General features: G+C 49.9%; 1 protein-coding gene across 1 annotated transcript in view; it reads right to left on the bottom strand.

Moving 5' to 3' along the window:
- The window catches only part of LOC147121739 (von Willebrand factor A domain-containing protein 5A-like), a 94,377-nt gene that overhangs the window by 39,136 nt on the left and 30,846 nt on the right, over positions 1 to 24,395 (bottom strand). Inside the window, 3 exon segments of the mRNA XM_085977994.1 lie at positions 12,341 to 12,444; positions 13,379 to 13,537; positions 20,123 to 20,237. Coding sequence (XP_085834120.1) covers positions 12,341 to 12,444; positions 13,379 to 13,537; positions 20,123 to 20,237 — 378 coding nt within the window.

Genomic DNA, 24,395 nt, shown 5'->3' with positions numbered 1-24,395 from the left:
GCAATAAGAAACCTACCAAAGGAAAGTACAAGAAGGTACATAAGATGACGGAGAATAGTTCAGATGAACAAAAGAGTGATAACGACTCCGAAAGCAGGGAACTGAGATGTCTGAAACTACATAATGTGATCACAACAGGGGATCACTGAACCATTTGGGTCACTCTCAAGATAGCAGGAGTCCAGGTAAAGATGGAATTGGACACAGGATCAGCCCTAACAGTCATAAACCGACGGGACTACGAGCAGCTATTCTCACACATACCCTTGAGAGACACAAAAATTATTTTGAAGACGTACACAGGGCAAAAAGTCTACCCCAAAGGAAAAAGAAGGGTGACCGTTATATATAACGGTAAGGAAACACCAAAACTAGACCTGTATGTATTGCAAGATGGAGGACCACCATTACTGGGACGTGAATGGATTCGGAAAATACAACTGGATTGGCATTCCATACAGGCACTGACTGTGGCTGACAAAAAGGATGACGACGTCACACCTGGGCGACTGTCAAAGATCCTAACTGACGCGAAAGCAGTGTTCCAGCAAGGACTCGGAACACGAAAAGGCACGACAGTGACGATTAAAATTGAAGAAAACGCAAGCCCAAAATTTTTTACGGCCAGACCGGTACCTTATGCGATCTGCCCAGCCGTCGAAGCAGAGCTGGAGAGTCTGGAACGTTCAGGTATACTGTCCAAGGTAGACTGGAATGAGTGGGCTACACCCATCGTCCCTGTGATGAAAAAGTCGTTGAGCAGCACGCCTGGGGAACCAAGGAAGGTTCGCATCTGTGGGGACTTTAAGGTAACAGTGAACCCGGTCCTTCACACCATACAACATCCACTTCCGCAGATTGAAGATATTTTTGCCTCGCTATCTGGAGGGAAACGCTTCACTAAGATTGATCTGGCCCAGGCGTATCTGCAAATGGAGGTAGAAGAAGCATCAAAAAAATACCTCACAATCAACACCCATAAAGGTCTCTACCAATACAACCGGCTGGTATTCGGGGTAGCATCAGCTCCGGCTATTTGGCAGAGGGCAATGGAACAAGTCCTGCAAGGGATCCCAGGGACCCAGTGTTATTTGGACGACATCCTGGTCACGGGCGAAAATGACAGTGATCACCTTGCCAACCTGGAGCAGGTGCTCACGAGATTGCAGGAATATGGGCTCCGAGCTAACCGCCCCAAATGCGAGTTTTTTAGAAAACAGATCTCGTATTGTGGCCACGTTATCGATAAAGAGGGGTTACATAAGTCCCCAGAGAAGATTGAGGCAGTAGTCAAGGCTCCAGCACCGGAAAATGTGTCACAACTGAGGTCGTTCTTCGGGCTGGTAAACTACTACCATAAGTTCTTGCCAAATTTGTCTACAATACTACACCCACTGAACACCCTACTGCAAACTGGGGTGCCATGGAAGTGGTGTGACGAATGTAGACGAGCTTTCCAGAAGAACAAAACACTAATCACATCGAAAGAGGTATTGGCCCATTACAACCCGGCATTACCAATTCGGTTGGCATGTGACGCGTCACCCTACGGCATTGGAGCGGTGCTGTCGCACAAATTCTCGGACGGCTCAGAGGCCAATAGCCTTTGCAGCACGATCACTAACCTCAGCCGAGCATAACTACGCCCAGATTGACAGGGAGGCCCTCAGCCTAGTGTGGGGAGTGAAAAAGTTCAATCACTATCTGCACGGGCAGAAATTCACCTTGCTGACTGATCACCAGCCTCTTGTCTCCATTTTTAATCCGAAGAAGGGCATTCCGGTGATGACTGAGCAACGACTACAAAGATGGTCACTTTTTCTAGGGGCGCACCACTACGAGATTGAATATAAGGGCATGAAACAGCATGGAAATGCTGATGGGCTATCATGCCTGCCACTGCCTACTGCGGAGGAAGCACCAGCAGTGGATCATGTCGAAATATTCCATTCGACTATAGTTGAATACCTACCGGTAACTAACGCTTGTATCGAAAAGGAAACCCGAAATGACCCGACACTGTCTCGGGTATATGATTTGACGGTGAAGGATGGCCAGCACATGGCGACTCACTGTTGCCAGCATTCTCGACAAGGAGAGAACAGCTGTCAGTGTGCCGGGGGACCTTGATGTGTGGATCCCGAGTGGTAATTCCACCCAAGTTAAGGGATAGAGTGCTCAATGAGCTTCATGAGGGTCATCTGGGAGGGGTAAAAATGAAAAGCCTTGCCAGGGCTTATGTGTGGTGGCCGGGAATCGATAAACAAATCGAGGACCTGACCAAGAGCTGCTCAGGATGCCAGAAAGTCCAAAATGCACCACCACAGGCCCCTCTACACCCATGGGAGTGGCCCTCATCTCCATGGCAACGGGTGCATATTGATTTTGCTGGTCCATTCATGGACTCAATGTTTTTAATAGCCGTGGATGCGCACTCGAAATGGCCTGAGGTCATCAAAATGTCCTCCACCACCACGGAGAAAACTATTGCAGTCCTATGGACCATTTTTGCCAGGAATGGCTTGCCAGAACAGATTTGCTCCGACAACGGACCACAGTTTGTGTCCGAAGAGTTCCGGAGGTTTATGAAAAAGAATGGGGTAAGGCATTACACATCCGCCCCGTATCATCCAGCCACAAATGGATTGGCTGAGAGGTTCGCACAAACCTTTAAGAAGGCAATAAAGGCTATGTACAATGACAACATTCCGCTGCAGCACAAGGTGGACAATTTCCTGTCCGTCTACCGGAATGCGACACATGCAGTCACCAACCAGGCCCCGGCCATGATGTTCTTTAACCGAAGGTTAAGATCTCGCCTGGATTTGCTCAGACCAAACATACGAAGAGATGTTGAGTGTAAGCAATTCCAGCACATCCATGAGAAGCCAACAAGGAGCTTCAATGTAGGGCAACCAGTCTTGGCCCGCGACTACCGAACAGATAAATGGCAGCCAGGAATGATATGCACACGGCAGGGCCCACCAATGTACACAGTGGACGTTGGGAGAGCATCGTGAGACGCCATGCTGACCAGATCCTAGAGTCACAGGAACAAGTCAACCCCATGCCTCGCCCATACATACCTGGTGATGAACCCGACATACAGGTCGCATCTACCCCAGAAACAGTAGCATCGGAAGCTGATGAACCAATCGTCGACAGGGGGCCAGAATCGCCTCCGCACCAAGAGCAAGACACTCGGGAAAGGCGCTATCCAGAAAGGATCAGGAAGCCTCCCCAAAGACTGAATATATATATATATAGACTATTTTCAGCTGATGTTGCATGTTAAAAGTGTTAATTGTAATTAGTTTGATATTTAATTGTTAAATGAGTGTTATGGTACTGTTAATCTAAAAGGGGAGGAATTGTAATGGATATACCTTGAAGAGGGGAACTGTGGCGGTACCACCGGTTTAACTTACCTGTTGGGGCCGTTGCCCCTTTAACTTACCTGTTGGGGCCGTTGCCCCTTTAAGATGCACCCTAACGTGTTGACGTCACATCACGTACGACGTGACGTGCGTGCGGTGGCCGCCAGCCCGACTCAGCCTTCCATGACGGCCGCCAGCACAGCCCGGCCTACCGCGACTTCGGCCTCAACGGCCAGCCTCTATGCCAGGGAGATGCACTGACGTCACGACACGATCACGTGACGCCCAAAGCGCGGGAACACACAGCAGAGCGTGATGACATCATCACGCTCCCCACAGGACTGCGAACTCAGTCCTCGTGGAGTCCCTGCTGGGACAAGACCTATACCACGGTGCTCCTAGTCAGCCATCTTACCTGCCATCTTACCTGATGTAATTAGTCTGTTCCTGTAATTAAACAACTTGTTAATAGTTCGTCGAAGTCAAACTCTCTTATTTAGTGGCGATCTACACGAACCGCTACAGAACTATCTTTTACAGCTCATGTATACCGGCAGTGACCACACCTGTATATAGCACTGAGTAGTAATCTGTACAGATCAGTTCCACTGTGAGCCACGTTGAGTAAACACCTGTTGTACCGTTTCTCCTGCAGTCTGTGTCTTATTATACCCGGACACAACAGTACCTGGGTGGAGTGGGCCCTGAATTGGGTCTGGTACCTGGGTAGAGTGGGCCCTGAATTGGGGCCTGGTACCTGTAATGTATGTACCTTTAAGGGGAGAACTACTTTTTACAGCTCCTGTATACTGTAGTACCGGCAGTGACCACACCTGTATATAAACCCTGAGTAGGGATCTGTACAGTTAGTTTCTAGAGTAACCCTCATTCAGTAAACACCTGTTGAATAGTTCCCTGCAGTCTCGTGTCTAGTTATTGAAGGACACACCACATCAAGATACACGGATCTAACATTGGCGACGAGAAGATTCAAACCTACCTGCAACTCTGCATCACCTCCCAGGGATTCGCTCCTGGAGAACAGTGAAAGAAGAAGGCCGAGTCCAGAAGCATGGGCGTCGACCATGGGAAACCCCCCAGTCATCCAGCGGAGATTTGAGCATCGCAGGGGAGGCTGTTGAGAGCCAGGCTTGGTTCTCCGGTCACGGTGGTCCAGCGAAACGGGCTGGCAACAGGTACTGCGCAGACCCTTCCCGGACAGCGGCGGCTAGAGCCGACCGATGGCACAGGAAAAGGCCGAGCAGCGTCGACGGGGGAAAGAGAGAGGGTAGAGCGCACAGGGCGCAGCCGGCGTTCAGGACCGAGCGGCGTCAACGAGAGGGAGCAGAGCGCAGCCGGTGTTCAAGGGCTGAGCAGCGTCAACGGGAGAGAGAGGCGCGCAGGAAAATGCGCAGAGCGCAGCCGGTGTTCAAGGGCCGAGCAGCGTCAACGGGAGAGAGAGGCGTGCAGGAAAATGCGCAGAGAGCAGCCGGTGTTCAAGGGCCGAGCAGCGTCAGCGGGGAAGAAAGGAAAGCGCGGGAGATGCCATTTTAAGCCGCAGCGGGGAAGAAGGGAGAGCGCGGGAGATGCCATTTTGAGCCAGTCTAACCACACCCAGGGATGCCGAAGAGTGGCAGTGTCACAGCGTTCAACAATGAAGTTGAAGATTGGACGACATATGTCGAACGCATAGAAGTGTACTGCAAGGCGAATGAAGTGCCAGATGACAGGAAAGCGCTGGTATTGTTGAATTCAATGGGTGCAAAAATGTATGGCTTACTGCGAAACCTAGTAACCCCAGAGAAGCCAGTGGAAAAGGATTTTGAAAACATAGTGTCAATCCTACAGGACCACTTAAACCCCACACCGCTGCTGATAGCAGAAAGATTTAAGTTTCACAAAAGGAACCAGCATAAAGATGAAAGTAATGCTGAGTATTTAACGGAACTGCGCAAGCTATCGAAACACTGCCAGTTTGGAACGGGACTAGCAGATACTTTAAGGGACAAGTTTGTGTGTGGGCTTCAAAGTGAAGGAACCCAGAAACGGCTTCTATCAGAAAAGGATCTTACGCTGGACAAGGCTTTCAGCATGGCAGTATCACACGAAGCAGCAGCACGGGGCGCGGCAGAGATACAACGGAGACCGCAAGAATATGGCACAAATGAAATGTCATACGGAACAGTGAAGTGCTTTCACTGCGGCAGAACAACACACGACCATAAGGATTGCTGGTTCAAGGACAAAGTGTGCAGACAGTGTGGAAAAGTAGGACACATAGCAAGAGTCTGCAGGTCGGGAAAGAAAACCAGCAGCAAGAAATCTCCACAGGAGAAGTACAAGAAGGTACATAAGGTGACGGAGAGTAGCTCAGATGAACAGAAAAGTGATACAGACTCTGGAAGCAAGGAGCTGGGTTGTCTGAAACTACATAATGTGATCAAAACGGAGAATCACCAAACTATCTGGGTCATGCTCAAGATAGCAGGAGTCCAAGTGAAAATGGAATTGGACACAGGATCAGCCCTAACAGTCATAAACCGAAGGGACTACAAGCGGCTATTCTCACATATACCCGAGAGATACAGAGATTGTCTTGAAGACGTACATGGGGCAAAAAGTCTACCCCAAAGGAAAAATAAGGGTGAACGTTATATATAACGGCAAGGAAACACCAAAAATGGACCTATATGTATTGCCAGATGGAGGACCACCACTACTAAGACGTGAATGGATCCGGAAGATACAGCTAGATTTGCATTCCATACAAGCACTGACTGTAGATGCCAAAAAGGATGACGACGTCACACCTGACGACTGTCAAAAATGCTAACTGGCGCACAAGAAGTGTTCCAGGAGGGACTCGGAACACTGAAAGGCATAACAGCGATGATCAAAATAGAGGAAAATGCAAGCTCAAAGTTTTTTTTAAGGCCAGACCTTATGCGATCTGCCCAGCCGTCGAAGCAGAGCTGGAAAGTTTGGAACGTTCAGGAGTACTGTCCAAAGTGGACTGGAGCGAGTGGGCTACACCCATCGTTCTTGTAATGAAGAGGTCGTTGAGTAATATGCCTGGGGAACCAAAGAAGGTTCGCATCTGTGGGGACTTTAAGGTGACAGTGAACCCGGTCCTTCACACTGTACAATATCCGCTTCGGCGGATTGAAGATATTTTTGCCTCGCTATCTGGAGGGAAACGCTTCACTAAGATTGATCTGGCCCAGGCGTACCTGCAAATTGAGGTAGAAGAAGCCTCGAAACAGTACCTCACGATCAACACTCATAAAGGTCTCTACCAATACAACCGGCTGGTGTTCGGGGTAGCATCAGCTCCGGCTATTTGGCAAAGGGCAATGGATCAAGTCCTGCAAGGGATTCCAGGGACCCAGTGTTATTTGGACGACATCCTGGTCACGGGCGAAAATGACAGTGATCACCTCGCCAACCTGGAGCAGGTGCTCACTAGATTGAAGGAATATGGGCTCCGAGCTAATCGCCACAAATGCGAGTTTTTCCAGAAGCAGATCTCGTATTGTGGCCACGTTATTGATAAAGAGGGGTTACATAAGTCACCTGAAAAGATTGAGGCAGTAGTCAAGGCTCCAGCACCGGAAAATGTGTCACAACTGAGGTCGTTCCTCGGGCTGGTGAACTACTACCATAAGTTCTTGCCAAATTTGTCTACAGTACTACACCCACTGAACACCCTACTGCAAACGGGGGTACCATGAAAGTGGAATGACGAATCTAAACGAGCTTTCCAGAAGTGCAAAGAATTGATCACATCAAAAGAGGTGTTGGCTCATTTCAACCCAGCACCACCAATTCGGTTGGCGTGTGATGCATCACCCTATGGCATTGGAGCGGTGCTGTCGCACAAATTCCCGGACAGCTCGGAGAGGCCAGTACCCTTTGCGTCTCGGTCACTAACCTCAGCCGAGCGTAACTACGCCCAGAGTGAAAAAGTTCAACCATTATCTGCACGGGCAGAAGTTCACCTTGCTGACTGACCACCAACCACTTGTCTCCATCTTTAATCCAAAGAAGGGCGTTCCAGTGATGACTGCGCAACGGCTACAAAGATGGTCCCTTTTTCTAGGGGCGCACCAATATGAAATCGAGTATAAGGGCACGAAACAGCATGGAAACGCTGATGGGCTATCACGCCTGCCATTGCCTACTGCGGAGGAAGCACCAGCAGTGGACCCTGTCGAAATATTTCATTCGACTATAATTGAACGCTTGCCAGTAACTAACGCTGGTATAGAGAAGGAGACCCGAAATGACCCGACACTGTCTCGGGTATATGACTTGACGGTGAAGGGATGGCCAACACATGGCGACTCACTGTTGCCAGCATTCTCATCCAGAAGAGAACAGCTGTCAGTATGCCAGGGGACCTTGATGTGTGGATCCCGAGTGGTAATTCCACCCAAGTTAAGGGAGAGAGTGCTCAATGAGCTTCACGAAGGTCATCTGGGAGGGGTGAAAATGAAAAGCCTTGCTAGGGCTTATGTGTGGTGGCCGGGGATCGATCAGCAAATCGAGGACCTGACAAAGAGCTGCTCAGGATGCCAGAAGGTCCAAAATGCACCACCACAGGCCCCTCTACACCCATGGGAGTGGCCCTCATCTCCATGGCAATGGGTGCATATTGATTTTGCTGGTCCATTCATGGACTCAATGTTTTTAATAGCCATGGATGCGCACTCGAAATGGCCTGAGGTGATCAAAATGTCCTCCACCACCACGGAGAAAACTATTGCAGTCCTACGGACCATATTTGCCAGGAACGGCTTGCCAGAGCAGATTTGCTCTGATAACGGACCACAGTTTGTGTCCGAAGAGTTTCGAAGATTTATGAAAAGGAATGGGGTAAGGCATTGCACATCCGCCCCGTGTAATGATATCAGCAAATAGAGATGGTATTTGCCTGTTCGATTATGATGCCTTAATTGCATGTATTGATTGCTTGTGCCTTACCAGCAGAGGTCATGTGACCGAGACAAGTAAGGCAGTTTAGTTTAGTTTCGGTTTCGTTCTAGATGCATCACAGCATCGTGTCTCCTGTAAAAGCTGTATAAAAGAGTTGAACAGACTTTAGATTAAAACTCATTCTCTTTCATAAATGTCTCATCATTGAACCCACAAAGAAATCAATACATGGTGTCAGAAGTGGGATTGAAAGAGATGAAGAGAAAACATCTGAAGTTAAATCAGCTCTCCACAAATTAGCAAGCCAAAAGAGAACATCGTTGCTTACCATTGGAGAATAGCTAATGAAGTGAAAAAATGGAAGGTTTACACCCACCGGCGACGCTTCAGTTGACAGGTAATGGGGCTGAAAATTGGAGAAGGTTCAAACAACGTGTGGGGTTGTATTTATCAGCAATCGGAGCTGACGAGAAAAGTAATAAAAGGAAATCGTCACTGTTCTTACATGTCGTGGGTGATGAAGCGCTGGAGGTGTATAATAACTTCACATTCGCTGCTAATGGAGACAAAATGAAGCTAGATAAAAAAAATGGAACAGTTGGAGGCCTACTGCATACCTAAACGTAACGTGACCTTTGAGAGGCACAGATTTTTCACATGTGTACAGAAAACGGGTGAGACTATTGATCAGTATGTGACTGAACTGAGAAACAGAAGCAAATCGTGTGAATTTGGGGGACTGACAGACTCGCTGATAAAAGACAGACTGGTGTGTGGTATTCCAGATAATAGTCTAAGGGAAAGACTGCTAAGAGAGCAAGATCTAGACCTGGGAAAAGCCATAGCACTGTGTAGGGCTACAGAGACTGTGAAGTTGCAGGCAAAGGAGCTGTTCAGTGACAATAGCTGCAACGTGGATGCAGTGAGAAAGAACGGATACAAACCGTTTAACAAAACGAGCGCCAATGTGAAAAAAGAGGCGTGGCCAGCGAACGAAAATGAAAGGGACAATCGAAAGTCATGTAGTCGATGCGGCACACAGCATCCACCAAAAAAGTGTCCAGCATATGGTAAAAAATGCAATAGTTGCAACAAAAACAACCATTATGCCCGTTGCTGCAAGAACCAAGCGCAACAAAGCAAGGTCGATACAGTAGATGAGAGCGAGATAGAGGAGTTCTATGTAGATGTTGTGTCTGAAAACAAAAAAGAAGAGACTGGATGTTGACACTAAAAGTGAATGACATACACATTCCATTTAAATTGGATACTGGAGCACAAGTTAATGTGATATCAGAGACTGATTTTAAGAAAATTAGACCCTGACCAAAGATACATGGAATAAAAGTGAAAGTGACAGGATACACAGGTACTGATATACCAGTGAAAGGAAGATGCATTGTCAAAGTAACACACAAGGACAGAGAGCACACGCTAGCATTAATCGTGGTGCCAAAGGATGTGCAAGCCATACTAGGTTTAAAAGCCTGTGAGAGACTGAACCTGGTAAAGAGAGTCCTCGTTGTGGAAAGCGAAGGAGAGACAGTCTATGATGAACTGAATGTTGCGTACACACCGGGTAAGCTGATGTATACAGCAGACACGTTGTCCAGAGCTGTTGACCCAGGAGAGCCCGCAAACACAGTGAAAAGACTGAAGTACAAGGCAAAAGACAGTGGAACTGACTTCTACCAAAGCATGCTTGTATACCGCACAACGCCGCTCGAGTGTGGTATGTCACCAGCCCAACTCCTTATGGAACGTATGCTAAGGTCAAACCTAACCATCCCGGAGAACCTCCTGAAAACAAAAGAGGGGGAGAAAGTGAGGAAGTTCAAAGAACAACAGAAAGAAAAGCAAAAGTACTACTATGACAGAGGAACACAAAACCTACCTGAACTCCACACTGGTGACCAAGTAAGGTTGAAAGACAAAACAAACATGGACTCAGAAGGGAACTGTCCTGAGTGAAGTTCAACCAAGATCATACACCATTCAGACAGATGAGGGTATTGTTCTGAGAAGAAATCGTCGAGATCTTCTCATGGGACCAGCCACAGCAGGTCAAGAGACTGATACTGTTGAACAACCTGATCACACAGCTGAGAACACATCATCTGAGGCAACAACTCAGATTCAAGGACAATCAATCAGAAAATCCTCAAGACACGTGAAGCCTCCTGAGAGACTCATTGAGCACATTTAAGGACTATTGTTATAGAAGGAAGTAATGTTATCTTATTCTTTCTTCAAGTTCTAGTGTATTGACATATTTCATGTGAACACACAAAGCAAGGTTAAAAAACCTTGATCATGATAATGTAAGTTCATTAAGTGTTACAGTTAAAATGCAGATTAATACAAAGAAAACATGTTGTTAGTTAAAAGTAAAATACTTTTGTTTTAAGAAAAGGAGATGTAATGATATCAGCAAATAGAGATGGTATTTGCCTGTTCGATTATGATGCCTTAATTGCATGTATTGATTGCTTGTGCCTTACCAGCAGAGGTCATGTGACCGAGACAAGCAAGGCAGTTTAGTTTAGTTTCGGTTTCGTTCTAGATGCATCACAGCATCGTGTCTCCTGTAAAAGCTGTATAAAAGAGTTGAACAGACTTTAGATTAAAACTCATTCTCTTTCATAAATGTCTCATCATTGAACCCACAAAGAAATCAATACACCCCGTATTAGCCAGCCACAAATGGATTGGCTGAGAGGTTCGTACAAACCTTTAAAAAAGCAGTAAGGGCCATGTGTGATGACGACATTCCACTGCAGCATAAGGTGGACAATTTCCTGTTAGCCTACAGAAATGCGACACATGCAGTCACCAACCAGACCCTGGCCATGATGTTCTTTAACTGAAGGTTGAGATCTCGTCTGGATTTGCTCAGACCAAATGTACGAAGAGATGTTGAGAATAAGCAATTCCAGCACATCAATGAGAAGCCGACAAGGAGCTTCAATGTAGGGCAACCAGTTTTGGCCCGCGACTACCGAACAGAGAAATGGCAACCAGGAACGATATGCACACGGCAGGGGCCACTAATGTACACAGCGGATGTTGGGGAGAACATTGTGAGACGCCATGTTGACCAGATCCTAGAGTCACAGGAACGAGTCAACCCCATGTCTCGCCCATACGTACCTGGTGATGAACCTGATGTACAGGTAGCATCTACCCCAGAAACAGTAGCATCGGAAGCGGATGAACCAACCGACGACAGGGGGCCAGAATCGCCTCCGCACCAAGAGCAAGACACTCAGGAAAGGCGCTATCCAGAAAGGATCAGGAAGCCTCCCCAAAGACTGAATTTATAAATAGACTATTTTCAGTTAATGTTGCATGTTAAAAGTGTTAATTGTAATTAGTTGATATTTAATTGTTAAATGAATGTTATGGTACTGTTAATCTAAAAGGGGAGGAATTGTAATGTATGTACCTTTAAGGGGAGAACTACTTTTTACAGCTCCTGTATACTGTAGTACCAGCAGTGACCACACCTGTATATAAACCCTGAGTAGGGATCTGTAAAGTTAGTTTCTAGAGTAACCCTCATTCAGTAAACACCTGTTGAATCGTTCCCTGCAGTCTTATTGTCTAATTATTGAAAGACACAACATCAAGATACACGGATCTAACAGTACCCGTGTAGAGTGGGCCTGAATTGGGGTCTGGTACCCAGGAAGAGTGGGCCCTGAATTGGGGCCTGGTACCTGGGTAGAGTGGCCTGAATTGGGGTCTGGTACCCGGGTGGACTGGGCCCTGAATTGGGGTCTGGTACCCAGGAAGAGTGGGCCTGAATTGGGGTCTGGTACCCAGTTAGAGTGGGTCTGAATTGGGGTTCGGTACCCGTGTATAGTGGGCCCTGAATTGGGGTCTGGTACCTGGGTAGAGTGGGCCTGAATTGGGGTTCGGTACCCGGGTAGAGTGGGCCTGAATTGGGGTCTGGTTCCCGGGTAGAGTGGGCCTGAACTGGGGCCAGGGGCTTGGGTACAGCAGGTGCAGAGTTGGGGCCCAGTTACCTCCCAGTCCTGTCGGCCTGAAGGCTGAACTTCGCGCTGTTTTGGACGAGCTGTTCTCCCAGTGAATATTTCAGGGACGTCTCGACCTCCAGACTGGGATCAACCTGAGGGAAGTAAATGAACACAGATTACATCATCGGGCAAAGTGCATCACACTTTACTTCAGCCCCTGTATTCCCAGCCCAGGAACCCCCACAGCCCCTGCATTCCCAGCCCAGGAAACCCCCGCAGCCCATGCAATCCCAGCCCAGGAACCCCCGCAGCTCCTGCATTCCCGGCCCAGGAACCCCCGCAGCCCCTGTATTCCCAGCCCAGGAGCCCCCACAGCCCCTGCATTCCCAGCCCAGGAACCCCCGCAGCCCCTGCATTCCCAGCCCAGGAATCCCCACAGCCCCTGCATTCCCAGCCCAGGAACCCCCGCAGCCCATGCAATCCCAGCCCAGGAACCCCCGCAGCCCATGCAATCCCAGCCCAGGAACCCCCGCAGCTCCTGCATTCCCGGCCCAGGAACCCCCGCAGCCCCTGCATTCCCAGCCCAGGAACCCCCACAGCCCCTGCATTCCCAGCCCAGGAATCCCCACAGCCCCTGCATTCCCAGCCAAGGAACCCCCCTCAGCCCCTGCATTCCCAGCCCAGGAACCCCCGCAGCTCCTGCATTCCCAGCCCAGGAGCTCTGTCCCCCTCTATGAAAGGGGTCCCGGTGGAGGGACTCCCTCTTTAAAAGGGGTCCTGATGGAGAGACTCCCTCTTTAAAAGGGGTCCCTGATGGAAAGACTCCCTCTTTAAAAGGGGTCCTGATGGAGAGACTCTCTCTTTACTAGGGGTCCCTGATGGAGAGTCTCCCTCTTTAAAAAGGGGTCTTTGAGGGCAAGGCCCACCTCCAGGATACTTTGGGGCTTCTTTCCTGCTTCAAGGACATTTTACTGCCCCCACCCCACCCAGCCGCACACCCGCTCCCCCCGGGTGTCCCCTGGATCTGAATACCCTGACGTTCTGGGAGAAGCCGGGCCAGACCCCCCGACCCACCCCGTTACTCACCTTCCCCTTCAGCTGTGCGTAGACGATGGATCTCTGCCCGTTGAAGACCACAGTGGGGGGCTGGGATAAGAGCACGGCCTCCAGGCCAGGGGGCAGGTCCCAGCTGATGGTCAGGCCTGTCACGGCCGGTTGGAGAGCAAACTTCAAACTCTGCAGCACCTGCAAGAAAGAAAGACTTTCATTTATACAGTGCCCTTCGCCTCAGGACGTCCCAAAGCACTTTATGGCCAATGAGGTACTTCCTTTGAAGTGTGGTCACTGTTGTAATGTAGGAAACGCAGAAGCCCATTTACGCACAGCACGGGAACGGTAGCATGGTGGTAATGTCACTGGGCTAGTAACCCAGTGGCCTAGACTAATAATCCAAAGACGTGAGTTCAAATCCAGCCACGGCAGCTGGGGAATTTAAATTCAGTTAATTAAATAAATCTGGAATTCAAAAGCTAGTATCAGTAATGGTAACCATGAAACTATCGGATTGTCGTAAAACCCCACCTGGTTCACTAAGTCCTCCTCACCAACATCTGGGGACTTGTGCCAACATTGGGAGCGCTGTCCCACAGACCAGTCAAGCAGCAGCCTGACAGTCATACTCACAGAATCATACCTTTCAGCCAATGTCCCAGACTCCTCCATCACCATCCCTGGGTATGTCCTGTCCCACCGGCAGGACAGGCCCACCAGCACAGTGGTATACAGTCAGTAAGGAGTGGCCCTGGGAGTCCTCAACATTGACTCCGGACCCCACGAAGTCACATGGCTTCAGGCCAAGCATGGGCAAGGAAACTTCCTGCTGACTACCACCTACCGCCCTCCCTCAGCTGATGAATCAGTGCTCCTCCATGTTGAACACCACTTGGAAGAAGCACTGAGAGTAGCAAGGGCACAGAATGTACTCTGAGTGGGGGACTTCAATGTCCATCACCAAGAGTGGCTCGGTGGCACCACTACTGACCGAGCTGGCCGAGTTCTGAAGGACACAGCTGCCAGTCTGGGCCTGCGACAGGTGTTGAAAACACCAACACGAGGGGAATAACCTACTTAACCTCGTCCTCACCAATCTACCTGTTGCAGATGCATCTATCTATGACAGCATTGGTAGCAGTGACCACCGCAGAGTCATCGGGGAGGTGAATGACACCCTCCATCGTGTTGTGTGGCACTATCACAGTGTTAAATGGGATAGATCTAGCAGCTCAAAACTGGGCATCCATGAGGCACTGTGGGGCATCAGCACAATTGTATTCCATCACAATCTGTAACCTCATGGCCCGGTATATCCCTCACACTACCATTAACATAAAGCCAGGGGACCAACCCTGGCTCAACAAGTCACTGTATGGGCTCGGGTTCCGCCAGTCAATGTACAGGCTCGGGTTCCCCCCAGTCACTGTACGGGCTCAGGTTCCCCCCAGTCACTGTCCGGGCTCGGGTTCCCCCCAGTCACTGGACGGGCTCGGGTTCCCCCCCAGTCACTGGACGGGCTCGGGTTCCCCCCAGTCACTTGACGGGCTCAGGTTCCCCCAGTCACTGGACGGGCTCGGGTTCCCCCCAGTCACTGTACGGGCTCTGGTTCCCCCAGTCACTGTGCGGGCTCGGGTTCCTCCAGTCACTGGACGGGCTCGGGTTCCCCCCCAGTCACTGGACGGGCTTGGGTTCCCCCAGTCACTGTACGGACTCGGGTTCCCCCCAGTCACTGTACGGGCTCGGGTTCCCCCAGTCACTTTCCCAATGTTGCACTGGAGAGGTTGCAGAGGAGCTTCATCAGGATGTTACCTGGGCTGGAGCGTTTCAGCTATGAAGAGAGACTGGACAGGCTGGGGTTGTTTTCCTTGGAGCAGAGAAGGCTGAGGGGGGACCTGATTGAGGTGTACAAAATTATGAGGGGCATAGATAGGGTAGATAGAAAGGAACTTTTTCCCTTAGTAGAGGGGTCAATAACCAGGGGGCGTAGATTCAAGGTAAGGGGCAGGAGGTTTAGAGGGGATTTGAGGAAGAACTTTTTCACCCAGGGGGTGGTTGGAATCTGGAACTCACTGCCTGAAAGGGTGGTAGAGGCAGGAACCCTCAAAACATTCAAGAAGCATTTAGATGAGCACTTGAAACACCACAGCATACAAGGCTACGGACCAAGTGCTGGAAAATGGGATTAGATTAGACAGGGCTCGATGGCCGGCGCGGACACGATGGGCCGAAGAGCCTCTTTCTGTGCTGTATAACTCTATGGCCTAGAAATTCAGTATCGCCACGTTTGAGGCGCTACAGCTGGGCGTTTGCTAAATTTAGCGCCGGGCTTAACTTAGTGCCACCTTCGCCGAAATTGAGTTGCATCGCCCCAAGAGGTTGCTGCTGCGCTAAAGCAGGCGGTGCACGACTATCATAAGGCGCGAAGCCGGCGAGCCGGGGCGCTACCAGCGAGGGCGGGCGCAGCACAGGTGTGGCGAGTTATAGATTACAGGCAGACACGCTGGCGCCGGTCAGCTCTTAAAGGGGGAGGGTCGATTTGTTTGGCTGCCACGCCCTGCACACTGCAGCCCTGAATCTAGGCCTAGACAGACCGGCTTCAACAACTCAACGCCCACAACCATGGAGAAGGCCAGGGAGTGAGCGCAGCGCTTCAGTGAGGGTGCCCTGAAGGTTCTGGTTGGCGCAGTGGAGCGCCGGCGATCTACCCTATTCCCTGACAGTGGCAAGAGGCCGCTTCCCAGCGAATACAGGAAAGCTTGGAGGGAGGTGGCAAACAGAGTGACCTCCAGCAGCATGGTCCCCAGGACACCCACGCAGTGCACAAAGAAGTTCAACGACCTCACTCGGGTTGTCAGGGTGAGTACCCTTTCCAGTATCCTCCTCATCCCTGCATGTGCACCTCACTTTATGGCCAAAGGGTCCTGAAAGCCCCAATACCCAGCCCTCATCCAACACCTATGGGACTCTCATGAAAATCACATGCACATTCACCACTTTACACACAGTCAGGGCTATTCCACCATGGGAGGCAGTGCAGGCAAGATGAGGGCTTGACACTGTCAGGGCTATTCCACCATGGGAGGCAGTGCAGGCAAGATCAGGACTTGACACTGTCAGGGCTATTCTACCATGGGAGGCAGTGCAGGCAAGATCAGGGCTTGACACTGTACTCAGAGCCCGTCCTTTCTCTTGCAGGGCAAGCTGGCCCAGAATCGCAGGCAGCAGGTTCGGACCGGGGGAGGCCGTCCTGAACTTAAAGACCTCAGCGACCTGGAGCAGTGAGTGGAGCGGATTATGGGAGGCTGGCTGATTGGCCCCGTTGCCACTGGAGATGCCGACCCCGTTCTGGACAGCAATGGTAAGGTCATCACCTTTTTGACCTCTCTCTTTCCACTTGTGCCTCACACCAGCATCCTTTGCCACTCTCGAACCAATGCAATGCATTGCAGCACTCATGCCTCCCTCGCTGCCGCCCTGTCCTCACTCTAAAGCAACTCTTGTGCCTCCCTGCTTTCAGATGCTGAATCGCCAGGTGAGGAGGCGGGCCCTCAAGCTGGCACAGTGAGTGAATCAGAAGGCGAGGAGGAGGAAGAGAAAGCCGGACCATCAGTGCCACCCTCAGCCGAGGCAGCCCATGGCCATGATGGGGACACGTCTTCCCTGGAGGGGAGCAGGGGGGGGGAAGGGTCTGATGACGGTGAAGCTCCGGGGCCCAGCGGGCTGCAGCAACGCAGGAGGGGTAGGGAAGTTCGGCGGCAAGCTTCTCCCCAGAGGGTGAGTGCGGCCTCCAGTCCTGCTACAGTGAGCGCGGAGGAGGTGCGGCTCCTTGGTGAAATGGGCGCCCAGGCTGAGCGCAGGCACATTGAGCTCATGGCTGCAGTGGCAAGGATGCCTGACTGCATAGAGTCACTGGCAAGGAGTGTGCAGGAATTCAGGGCAGCACAGACCAGGAGTGTGCAGGAATTCAGGGCAGCACAGGCCAGGAGTCTGCAGGAGGTCGCTGCATCACAGGCCAGGAGTCAGCAGGACGTCGCTGCATCACATGCGGCTTCCAGCCAAGTGCTTAGTCGTGCCATGCATTCACTGGTTGGTCTGATGCAGACACAGATCAGGGCCACACGGGCACTAACTGCTGCCACCCTCGCTGGATCGGCCAGGAATCGCCGGGGCCCTCGCCGCGCCGCAGCAGCCCAGCAGCCTCTGCTTCAGCAGATTGCTGCGCATGCTTCAGTGCTGGCCCGTGCGAGTGCCAGTGTCTCAGCCAACCAGGGAGTGCCTGTGCTCTGTCAGGTTGGCAGCATTCCTGTCACTCCTCCACTGCAGCTGCCACCACCCGTAGGACAGACTGCTGCCGCCCAAGCAGAGTTGGAGCAGTCAGCAGCCAGCCCCTCCAGGCCCAGAGCTGGTCCAGGCCGTCCCCCAAGGGCATCTGCCGTCTCACTATCTGACCCTCAGCAGCCTTCCCCCAGCCTTGCTGCAGCCACTGGGGTCCCATTGAGGAGGAGCTGCAGGGCGGGAAGGGGCTAATCGCGCAAGCAAGGCAGATCACCCTCGCAGGCCAAAAAGTAGGAGGTGTGGCAAAATGTTGAGTTTTTTATGAAGGCCGAGAATGTTGTGTTACTTTTTTATGAAGGCCGAGGATGTTGTGATAGTTTTTTATGAAGGCCGAGAATGTTGTGTTTGTTTTTTTATGAAGGCCGAGGATGTTGTGATAGTTTTTTATGAAGGCCGAGAATGTTGTGTTACTTTTTTATGAAGGCCGAGGATGTTGTGATAGTTTTTTATGAAGGCCGAGAATGTTGTGTTTGTTTTTTTATGAAGGCCGAGGATGTTGTGATAGTTTTTTATGAAGGCCGAGGATCATGGTCATTTTTGTTTCACTGTTTTGTTCATTTTCTCCAGGTTGTGAGAGCCAGTTATGTGTCTGACTGTTTTTTGGGGGGTTTCTCTGTATTTGTTTGTCATGCGGGAAGGGCACAGAGTTTGTTAAATAAAGAATTGTCTTTATTCAGATTGTCCATGTTTGCACTTTGAACTATTTGTTGCCTTGACCGCCTCAGGGTTTGCGGAGCGGCTCCATTCATATTCTTTCAATGGCACAAGCCATTCCCTGAGAGGGGGCCTAGAACCGACTTGCAATAAGCTGCTGACGGACGGCCCTTGCACTTTGTGCCTCCCTCCCGTCTTGGTGCTCCTCCTCCTCCTCTTCCTCCTCCTCCTCTGGTGGTCCTCCAATGTCTGCTGGCAGTGGCTGAGTCCTGAGGATAGCCAGGTTGTGCAGCATACTACAACGAAATGGGAGACTTGCTCAGGCGAGTACTGTAGGGCTCCCCCGGAATGGTCCAGACAGCGGAACCGTTGCTTCAGCACGCCGATTGTGTGCTCAATGATGTTCCTGGTCGCTTGATGGCTGTCATTGTATCGTTCTTCAGCAAGGGTGGTGGGCACACGGAGTGGGGTCATCAGCCAGGTGCACAAAGGATAGCCCTTGTCCCCGAGAAGCCAGCCTTCTGGGTGAGCCAGGACTTCGAAAATGTCTGCCACAGAAGTCTGGCGCAGGATGAAGGCGTCGTGGCTGCTGCCTGGAAAGCGGGCATTCACAGCTAGTATGAGCTGCCTGTGGTCACAAACCAACTGCACGTTTAGCGAATGGTAGCCCTTCCGGTTGCGGTAATCCTCGGCATTCTCTAGAGGCGCCCGCAAAGCCACATGCATGCAGTCAATGGCGCCCTGGACCATGGGGAAGCCCGCTATTCTTGCAAATCCCATTGCACGCTCTTGCTGCTTGTCCGGGGTCATGGGGAAGGAAATGTACTGACGTCTCCTTCTGAAGAGGGCATTCGTGACCTGGCGGATGCAGCAATGCACCGCGAACTGGGAGATATTGGCAATGTCCCCAGTAGCGGATTGGAAGGAGCCGGTGGCATAGAAGTTGAGAGCCACTGTCACCTTCACCGCCACCGACAGAGACGTCCTGCTCCTCAGCTGAGGCTGCAGATCTCTCTGAAGCAGGTGGCAGATCTCCGTGACCACCTCCCTTCTGAATCGAAGCCTCCGAATGCACTGCTCCTCAGACATGTTGAGGAAGGAGAAGTGCTGTCGGTATACCCTGGGAGGGTAAGGCCTCCTGTGCAGACGCCTGTTGGCCTTTCTCCGTCTGGCCATGATTGGTACTCTCTCTCGGCGTCTGAGCCCTTTCAATGCAATGCAGAAACCCAACGTTTCCACCCATTGCAGCCCCCAGTATATGTGGCCACTCAAGGTTATGGCACTGAGAAATAAATCCAACTGCAAAGCTCTGGCCTGAAGCCAGAAGTACCTGTGCGAGCGCTGAGTCAAAGCAGAAAGCTCTCTCCCTTTGTCTCTCTCCAAATCTCTCTCTTTCACACAGAAGGAGTGGAACAAAATGGCTGCCACAAAGAATGCAGGAAGAGTCCCCTTTAAATCGCGCCCCCCCAGCCCCACAGCGACTGAGAACCGTTCCACTCAACCAGTCGCTGGGAGCGCCAGGCGCAAAGAAGGGGGGCGCCACTGAAGTTCCGGTTCGGGGCGCACCAAGGGTGTTGCACCATGAAATGACATCAGGATCTGCGCGCGCAGCTGAGCGGGCGCTGCGGTTTTGCGCCGCCGCTAGTTCTTGACTCAAGTTCGCGAGAGGCGCAGATCGCGCCGCGCCCGGGCGCTAGCCGCTTTGCGCCCCACTTCTCGCCCTCTTAAAGCGCTAGCGGCTGGCGCTAACAACTGAATTTCTAGGCCTATGACTCTAGGTCTCAATACCTTTGCCTGCATCCTCTCCTTCTCGGTGATGAACTCATAGCTCCCCGAGGCGGCAATGGCGATGCCTTTGATGAGCGCTGTGGAGGCCCCCTGACCGATCCCGAAAGAAAAGCACCTGGAGAACAGGAGGAGAGTGTTTGGTTAGTTAGAGGATAACGGCTGGGACTGTGAGCAGAGGCTAGGGCACTCGATGGGCCAAATGGTCATAGTCATAGAGTCATAGAGTTTTACAGCACAGAAAGAGGCCCTTCGGCCCATCGTGTCTGCGCCGCCCATCCATCCCTGTCCAGTCTAATCCCATTTTCCAGCATTTGGTCCATAGCCTTGTATGCAATGGCATTTCAAGTGCTCATCCAAATGCTTCTTGAATGTTGTGAGGGTTCCTGCCTCCACCACCCTTTCAGGCATTGAGTTCCACATTCCAACCACCCTCTGGGTGAAAAAGTTCCTCCTCAAATCCCCTCTAAATCTCCTGCCCCTTACCCTGAATCTATGCCCCCTTGTTATTGACCCCCCCACTAAGGGGAAAAGTTCCTCTTTATCTACCCTATCTATGCCCCTCATTATTTTGTACATCACAATCAGGTCCCCCCTCAGCCTTCTTTGCTCCAAGGAAAACAACCCCAGCCTGTTTAGTCTTTCTTCATAGCTGAGGCGCTCCATCCCAGGTAACATCCTGGTGAATCTTCTCTGCACCCTCTCCAAAGCAATCACATCCTTCCTATAGTGAGGCGACCAGAACTGCACACAGTACTCCAGCTGTGGCCTCACCAGCGTTTTGTACAGCTCCATCATAACCTCCCTGCTCTTATATTCTATGCCTCGGCTAATGAAGGCAAGTATCCCATATGCCTTTTTAACCACCTTATCTACCTGTTCCGCTGCCTTCAGGGATCTATGTACATGTACACCAAGGTCCCTCTGACCCTCTGTACTTCCTAGGGTCCTACCACTCATTGTGTATTCCCTTGCCTTATTTGTCCGTCCAAAATGCATCACCTCGCACTTTTCAGGGTTAAATTCCATTTGCCACTTTTCCGCCCATCTGACCAACCCGTTTATATCGTCCTGTAGCCGGAGGCTTTCCTCCTCGCAATTTACCACCCCACCAATTTTCGTGTCATCTGCGAACTTACTGATCATACCTTTCACATTCTCATCCAAATCATTTATGTAGATCACAAACAACAAGGGACCCAGCACCGCTCCCTGAGGTACCCCACTGGACACAGGCTTCCAGTCACAAAAGCAACCTTCGACCATCACCCTCTGCCTCCTGCCACTCAGCCAGTTTAGGATCCAACGCGCCAAGGCACCCTGGATCCCATGGGCTCTTACCTTCTTGACCAGTCTCCTATGCGGGACTTTGTCAAAAGCTTTACTGAAGTCCATGTAAACCACATCCACAGCATTTCCCTCATCCACCCCACTAGTCACCCCCTCGAAAAATTCGATCTCTATGTTGGAATCTTCTACGGTTCAATTGTTTTAATAGAGGAGTTTCACTACTGCAGTGCATGCTGGGATTGATCCCCTCCATTGCTCTTTCCTCTTAGCACTTTTTTTGAAAATGGAAATAAAGAAAGATCTTGAATTTACACAGTGCCTTTCACCACCTCAGCACGTCCCAATGAACTTTACAGCCAATAAACTACTTTTTTTTTTTTTTTTTTTTTTTTTTTTAAGTGTAGTCACTATTGTAATGTAATAAATGCGGCAACAAATTGCGCACAGCAAGATCCCATAAACAGCAATGTGATAACATAAGAACATAAGAAACAGGAGCAGGAGTCGGCCAATTGGCCCCTTGAGCCTGCTCCGCCATTCAATAAGATCATGGCTGATCTGATCTTGGCCTCAGCACCACTTTCCCGCTCTCTCCCCAAACCCCTTGACTCTCCTGTAGTTCAAATGTCTGTCGATCTCCGCCTTGAATATATTCAGTGACTCCGCCTCCACAGCTCTCTGGGGTAGAGAATTCCAAAGATTCACGACCCTTTGAGAGAAGAAATTCCTCCTCATCTCCGTCTTAAATGGACGACCCCTTATTCTGAAACTATGCCCCCTAGTTCTAGATTCCCCCACGAGGGGAAACATCCTCTCAGCATCCACCCTGTCAATCCCCCTCAGAATCTTATATGTTTCAATAAGATCACCTCTCATTCTTCTAAACTCCAATGAGGATAGGCCCAACCTGCTCAACCTTTCTTCATACGTCAACCCCTTCAATCCAGGAATCAACCTCGTGAACCTTCTCTGCACTGCCTCCAATGTAAGTGTATCCTTCCTTAAATATGGAGACCACAACTGTACGCAGTACTCCAGGTGTGGTCTCACCAGCACCCTGTAAAGTTGCATCAAAACTTCCCTACTTTTATACTCCACCCCCTTGCAATAAAGGCCAAAATTCCATTAGCCTTCCTAATTACTTGCTGTACCTGCATGCTAACTTTTTGTGTTTCATGTACGAGGACCCCCAGATCCCTCTGTATCACAACATTTTGTAGTCTCACTCCATTTAAATAATAATTTGCTTTTTCATTCTTCCTTCCAAAGTGGATAACCTCACATTTTCCCACATTATACTCCATCTGCCAAATTTTTGCCCACTCACTTAACCTATCTGTATCCCTTTGCAGACTCTGTGTCCTCCTCACAACTTGCTAACCCACCTATCTTTGAATCATCAGCAAATTTGGCTACAGTACACTCGGTCCCTTCATCCAAGTCATTAATATAGATTGTACATAGCTGAGGCCCCAGCACTGATCCCTGCGGCACCCCACTAGTTACTGATTGCCAACCAGAAAATGACCCATTTATCTCGACTCTCTGTTTTCTGTTAGTTAGCCAATCCCCTATCCATGCCAAAATATTACCCCCAACCCTGTGTGCTTTTATCTTGTGCAGTAACCTTATCGAATGCCTTCTGGAAATCCAAATACACCACATCCACTGGCTCCCCTTTATCCACCCTGTTTGTTACATCCTCAAAGAACTCTAGCAAATTTGTCAAACACGATTTCCCTTTCATAAAACCATGTTAACTCTGCTTGATTGTTTTACGATTTTCTAAATGTCCTGCTATTACCTCCTTAATAATGGATTCCAGCATTTTCCCAATGACAGATGTTAGACTAACTGGCCTATAGTTTCCTGCTTTCTGTCTCCCTCCTTTCTTGTATAGTGGTGTTACATTTGAGGTTTTCCAATTTGCTGGGACCTCTCCAGAATCCAGGGAATTTTGGTAGATTACAACCAACGCATCCACTATCTCTGCAGCCATTTCTTTTAAGACCATAGGATGCAGGCCATCAGGTCCAGGGGACTTGTCGACCTTTAGCCCCATTAGTTTGCCTGGTACTTTTTTTCTAGTGATAGAGATTGTTTTAAGTTCCTCCCTCCCTATAGCCCCTTGATTATCTATTATTATTGGGGTGTTTTTAGTGTCTTCTACCGTGAAGACCGAGCCAAAATAATTGTTTAGAGTCTCTGCCATTTCTCTATTCCCCATTATTAATTCCCCAGTCTCATCCTCTAAGGGACCAACGTTTACTTTAGCTACTCTCTTCCTTTTTATACACCTGTAGAAGCTCTTACTGTCTGATATATTATTTGCTACTTTACTCTCATACTCTATCTCCTCTCTCTTTATAATTTTTTTAGTCATCCTTTGCTGGTTTCTAAAAATTCCCCAATCCTCTGGCCTACCACTAATCTTCACAACATTGTATGCCTTTTCTTTCAATTTGATACCATCCTTAACTTCCTTAGTTAGCCACGGATGGTGCATCCTTCTCATAGAGCCTTTCTTTCTCACTGGAATATACCTTTGCTGAGATTTATGAAATATCTCCTTAAATGTCTGCCACTGCTGATCTACCATCTTACCCTATAATCTATTTTCCCAGTCCACTTTAGCCAACTCTGTCCTCATACCCTTGTAATTGCCTTTATTTAAGTTTAGGACACTAGTTTCAGACCCAAGTTTCTCGCCCTCAAACTGAATTTGAAATTCTACCATGCTATGATCACTCTTTCCGAGGGGATCCTTTACTAGATCATTAATTAATCCTGTCTCATTACACATTACCAGATCTAAAATAATAGGGTAATAATAGTGGGGGATTTCAACTTCCCCAATATAAATTGGGATTTTCAGAGTGTGAAAGGCTTAGAGGGTGCAGAATTCTTAAAGTGCATCCAGGAGAGCTTTTTGAGCCAACATGTAGAAAGTCCTACAAGAGAGGGGGCGGTACTGGACCTAATTCTG

The sequence above is a fragment of the Somniosus microcephalus genome, chromosome 3 (genome assembly GCF_052327205.1).
Source record: "Somniosus microcephalus isolate GS21.2 chromosome 3, FLI_Smic_1.0, whole genome shotgun sequence".
NCBI lineage: Eukaryota > Metazoa > Chordata > Chondrichthyes > Squaliformes > Somniosidae > Somniosus > Somniosus microcephalus.
Note: the sequence above shows the minus strand (reverse complement) of the source record. Positions and strands in the feature narration are given on the sequence as shown.